This window comes from Neoarius graeffei, chromosome 25 (genome assembly GCF_027579695.1).
Source record: "Neoarius graeffei isolate fNeoGra1 chromosome 25, fNeoGra1.pri, whole genome shotgun sequence".
NCBI classification, from domain to species: Eukaryota; Metazoa; Chordata; class Actinopteri; order Siluriformes; family Ariidae; genus Neoarius; species Neoarius graeffei.
Window position 1 is genome coordinate 10,998,602 of NC_083593.1, and position 6,000 is coordinate 11,004,601.

A 6,000-nucleotide genomic window follows, 5' to 3' on the forward strand; every position below is an offset into this window, starting at 1 on the left:
TCAATGCTCATTTACTGTATGATCATAGTGTAATTAAAAAGTGTAGTAAGTACCAGGCACAATGATGCCAGTTTGTGTTCAGGAGAGCGGGATGCCTACCTGGTACATGCGGATGAGAGTCTGCACAGCCAGGTGGTCCTTGACTAGCTTCTCCACATTGGCTTGAGATCCAACCAGCGCCTGAGGTCGCACCGATGTTACTGCCACAGGAGGAGGGGGGCTCTGATAGGCAGCGCTGGGTGGCACACCAGCGTTGGCATTGCGAAAGAAGATGTCCCAAGACTGAATAACAGACATGAAACAGAAACACACCTGTTAGAGAATGGCATTACAATATTAAAATCCATGAAATTAACAATAAGGAGTTTATCTAATATCAAATCGCAGAGTTCTAACAATTTAACACAAAGGGCAATGACAACGCTTTGGAAAATGCACACTTCCTTCTCGGTGAAACTTTCCTTTCTCGGAAGCAATTTTTAAAAAAAAGGCATGTAGGAAAAATAAATGCTTTGCTTTCCTGAATGAACTCCATCAGACCTGTCATGTCATGAGGCACTAAATATTTATCAGCCAAAGAAATTAAGATCCTTGCAACCCCAAATAAAATCCCCAACAACAACAATAGGAAATATAAAGTAATCTCATCTCATTATCTCTAGCCGCTTTATCCTGTTCTACAGGGTCACAGGCAACAAATTTCATTAAATAATTGAAAGAATTCATATTCTGATATTTAAGTGCAAACTTTTATTAGGTATTAAACTAGAACAAAGTAAGCATACAAGTACAAGAGTTAAAAATATTAGTATTTGACATAGCAAATTGTCATTTCTATATTTATAATCGCCCTGTGATGACCTGGCGACTTGTCCAGGGTGTACCCCGCCTTTCGCCCGTAGTCAGCTGGGATAGGCTCCAGCTTGCCTGCGACCCTGTAGAACAGGATAAAGCGGCTCGAGATAATGAGATGAGAGATATTTATAATCGTGTTAATAGATCCGTAAATCAGATTATCAAAATGCAGCTCATGTTTACTTTCTACGAACGTGTTTACTTTTTACGAATTTTCTACGAATTAAGTGTCTCAGAAACCCATAACCTGACACAAAGATGATTCAGTTACACTAAAACTATAAACTGGAGTCAGATGATTCAGTTTCACTAAAACTATAAATTGGAGTCAGATGATTCAGTTACACTGAAAATAAATTGGAGTCAGATGATTCAGTTTCACTAAAACTATAAACTTGATTCAGATGATTCAATTACACTAAAACTATAAACTGGAGTCAGGTGATTCAGTTACACTGAAAATAAATTGGAGTTAGACAATTCAGTTACACTAAAACTATAAACTGGAGTCAGCTGATTCAGTTACACTAAAACTATAAACTGGAGTCAAATGATTCAGTTACACTGAAAATAAATTGAAGTCAGATGATTCAGTTACACTAAAACTATAAACTGGAGTCAGATGATTCAGTTACACTAAAAAAAATTGGAGTCTGGTGATTCAATTACACTAAACTTATTCAATGGTGCTTGAAAGTTTATGAACCCTTTAAATTTTTTCTATATTTCTACAGAAATATGACCTAAAACATCATCCGATTTTTATACAAGCCCTAAAAGTAGATATAAAGAACCCATTTAAACAGATGAGACAAAATTATTATACTTGGTAATTTATTTATTGATGGAAATGATCTAATTTTAGCCCATTCCTCTGAACAGAACAGTTAAACTCTGGGCTGTCGGTGGGTTTCCCCACATGAACTGCTGGTACAACATTATCACACATATTTAATCTTCTCCTGCTGGTTCATAGTGATATAATTGCATATAATTAACATTTTATTCAAAAGTGTCCCAAGTTCAGACCTTATAACACATTTCTTGAAACAGGCTTACCTTATGCACACTCCTGGGATCCTCCAGCCATGCATAGTACATCTCCTCCAAGTAGCTGGAACTCGTGCCATTGAGGAAGGGTTCAGCAACAACCTGCGCTGTGTAGCACCTGTTTGGCTGAAACGTCCTTAGTGTGCAAGCTGCTGAGCTCTGCTGCAGAACATTCTGAGCGCTCTGTGCAGCTGTGAGTGGCCGAAGCCAAGAAGCACAAGTCCTTAAGCGATACATCGCAGACTTTAAAGCAGTTTACCACTCCTTCACCGCTCCAATCCTGCAGCCTCAACTGTTTATGGCAAAGTCACAAGATGGGATTTGTTTTGGAGTATTGAATGTCAAGAAACAATAACTGTCTCTGAAATGATGCAAGAGATTAATACCAGTTTATTATTATTATTATTATTATTATTATGTTCTTTTGGGGGGTGGCACGATGGTTAGCACTGTCGCCTCACAGCAAGAAAGTCCTGGGTTCGAGCCCAGCGGCCGGCGAGGGTCCTTCTGTGTGGAGTTTGCATGTTCTCCCCGTGCCTGTGTGGGTTTCCTCCAGTTTCCCCCACAGTCCAAAGATATGCAGGTTAGGTTAACTGGTGACTCTAAATTGACCGTAGGTGTGAATGTGAGTGTGAATGGTTGTCTGTGTCTATGTGTCAGCCCTGCGATGACCTGGCGACTTCAACCCATTAACCCAGAAAAACTTGAGGCCCATTTTTCTAACCATTTTGCTGAGCGCCCGTATACACCACAACCGGAATTAGAGAATCCCCAGAATTTCCCGCATTTACTACCACCAGTAGACCTCCCTGTGATCGATGAATCCACGCCCAGTCGTAAGGAGGTTGAAAATACCATCAAAAGACTGATAAATGGGAAATGTCAAGGCACCGATAAGATATACTCCGAACAGCTGAAGTACTCCACGTCGGTAAGACTGCTAGAATATATTCTCCTGCTGATGGGATTAATATGGTCTCATGCCCAGGTCCCTGTGACATGGCTCGCAGCATCGATAACCTGCCTGTACAAAAGAGGCTTGAAGTCACTTCCGGAAAACTACAGAGGTATAAGCATCATAGCAACAATTTCTAAAGTACTATCAGGAATCATTGTCGAAAGGATTAGAAATACATATGAGCTGATTTTACTACCATCTCAATTTGGTTTCCGTGCAAACAGATCCACGTGTGATGCCATATTTATCCTACGCCACATTCTACAGTCATCAAGAAAGTCCAAAACACCATTATTTGTAGCCTTTATAGACTTAAAGGCCGCATATGACTGGATCCCTAGAGATGCATTGTTTCGATGCTTGGAAATACGACTCAAATGCCCACGCCTTATAAAAATCTTACGGGTGTTGTACACCGGCACAAAGAACTGTATTAAAAGCTCGAAGGCCTTCTTTGATACGTTGGTTGGGTGTCATCAAGGTGCCTTGGAGTCCCCACCCATCTTTAATGTGTACATGGACTTTGTGGTTAGAGTGGCGCGAGATAAGATTCTGAAGGATAACCCCAAAGCAGGCTTTAATGTGAACTATGTCATCCCCAACGAAGTGTCTCCAAGGGAATACCGTAAGAAGGCCCCGGTAACTGGTTACAATCAGGTTACTGAACTTCTATATGCGGATGATCAAGTGATATTTGCTAACTCACTGGAAGAGCTTCAAACAATGTTGTCCATCTATGATAGTACGTTTGGTCGATTTGGTCTACAAATGTCATATGAGAAGACCGAGACCATGGTATTCAATACAGAGGAAATGTTGATGGAAAAGGAAAAACCTAGTCACTATTGGTTCAAAGAAGCTGAAAAACGTCAGAAGGATCAAATATCTAGGATACACGATAAGCAATACTAGTAACACCTCTCAGTCACTGTATACAAGAATAGGGTCTGCCTTCCAGAAATAGGAAGAACTGAAACACGTCCTGACTGACAGACGCATTCAACTTGCAACCAGAATCAAATTCCTGACCGCTTGTGTAAGATCTCGATTACTATAGAGTATCCAAGCTTGGGAACTATCTGAAGAGGAAATAAGAAAGGTTGAAGTTGTATGGCATGGATTCCTACGGAAAATGGTCAAACGAGGATATCAACGGAAGAATACTCCAGACAGAAATCTGCGCAAGACAGACGGCCAAGCACCATCCGAGCCAGCTGACTGGAGTTTTGAAATATCGAACCAACAACTCCGTGATATTACAGGAACACTACCCATCTGCAATTTTTGCGTCAAGCAACATCTACAATACTTAGCTCATGTATGCAGGATGAACAACGACTCCCTGCAGAAGCAAGTGTTATTTGCACAACCAAACGGTCACCTGTGGAGCAAAGTCGAGCGGACCCTTGACATAGACAGGGCCCATGTTAGACGTATGATGATGACGAAGAATGACTTCAAGCAATTCCTCGAACTACGATTCAAGGAAGAGCGCCCTAAGGCTGCCAAGCAGCAAAACGGGAAAACGTGATGATGATGATGACAGAGTGTACCCCGCCTCTCGCCCATAGTCAGCTGGGATAGGCTCCAGCTTGCCCGCAACCCTGTAGAACAGGATAAGCGGCTATACAGATAATGGAGGGCGGCACGGTGGTGTAGTGGTTAGCGCTGTCGCCTCACAGCAAGAAGGTCCTGGGTTCGAGCCCCGGGGCCGGCGAGGGCCTTTCTGTGTGGAGTTTGCATGTTCTCCCCGTGTCCGCGTGGGTTTCCTCCGGGTGCTCCGGTTTCCCCCACAGTCCAAAGACATGCAGGTTAGGTTAACTGGTGACTCTAAATTGACCGTAGGTGTGAATGTGAGTGTGAATGGTTGTCTGTGTCTGTGTCAGCCCTGTGATGACCTGGCGACTTGTCCAGGGTGTACCCCGCCTTTCGCCCGTAGTCAGCTGGGATAGGCTCCAGCTTGCCTGCGACCCTGTAGAAGGATAAAGCGGCTAGAGATAATGAGATGAGATGAGACAGATAATGGATGGATGGATGGATGAACCTACACATGCAGTGAAAAGCACACCTCCAGATGTCCTGACTGGCCAATCAGGAACAAGAATCAGACAGAAAGAACAGGTCTCACTGATGTTCCACAACATTAAAAGTAACTATGTTATGATTAAAAAGGGTGAGCTTATAGGGTTAAAAAGGGTATGATTAAAAAGGGTGAGCTTATGAGTTCATTAATAAATTAAAAACTGTAATCATTTGAACATTGCAGGAATAGAAAAAGAACAAAACCTTTCAGGATGCACTGTGTAGGAAAATAATCCAGTACCCACAGCACCCTTTCACATCTTTTATTATTTTCCTGTAACAGCTTTCCTCTAAGCATTTTATTCCTTCCTTACTTCATGTAAAAAGCCACGATATGCAAATGACCACAGCGATGCAATGAATATGTAAATGAGCCGTGACATCACCACAGACATCTGAGCTCGCGGGACAAACAAAGCGCTTATTCAGCTAATTTGATAGCGGTTTCTGTGAAACTAGCTAATTGTTAATCGTTTATTATTAGGGCTGTCTAGAAGCTAATTTATTGGGCATGTAACTAGAAAGGACTGCACTTATTTTCCTGTGAGCTTCCGGCTTATAATGCAGTCAGTGGTTAGAAAACAAAAACAGAAGGTATTAAGAATTGCTGAGGTAATTCAGGGACAATACAGGAAAAAAAAAAAAACACCACAGGACAAAAATAGCTAGCTAATTAGACAAACAGCAGCATACTATTCTATTCTTAAAAAAAAAAAACTTACAGCAGGAAAATTCATCCAGGTGTATTAAATGTATCCTGGTGTAAGCTGTTTGTTTTGCATTGATATAAAGATGCTAAGTGGCTAACTGTGAAGAAAACTAATTAACAGCTCAGAGCTTTGACGCTTAATATACTGTATGCGCCAATAAATAAAATAAAATAAAATGAAGGAGATTGAAACTTTACCTTCAACTCCCAGTGAAAGAGATAGAAAGTCCTCAGAATAAAACTGATAGTTGAATTTAACCACAAATAAACCATAAATGTTGTAATTTCCGGTATCAGAGCCGGTCCAACACCGGCACCATCACCGAGTGTCTCACTCTGGGCTCCA

The 6,000-nt window shown here is 41.5% G+C and overlaps 1 protein-coding gene across 3 annotated transcripts in view; it reads right to left on the minus strand.

Annotated features, from left to right (window-relative positions):
- Positions 1-6,000, minus strand: part of ogdhb (oxoglutarate dehydrogenase b) — a 49,523-nt gene extending 43,523 nt beyond the window's left edge. For all 3 annotated transcript variants that reach the window (XM_060908354.1, XM_060908356.1, XM_060908357.1), the window contains exons 1-3: positions 5,853-6,000; positions 1,915-2,197; positions 100-282 (exon numbers count right to left, since the gene is read on the minus strand). In XM_060908354.1, coding sequence (XP_060764337.1) covers positions 100-282; positions 1,915-2,142 — 411 coding nt within the window. In that variant the 5' untranslated portion in view covers positions 2,143-2,197; positions 5,853-6,000. The remainder of the gene's footprint in view (positions 1-99; positions 283-1,914; positions 2,198-5,852) is intronic.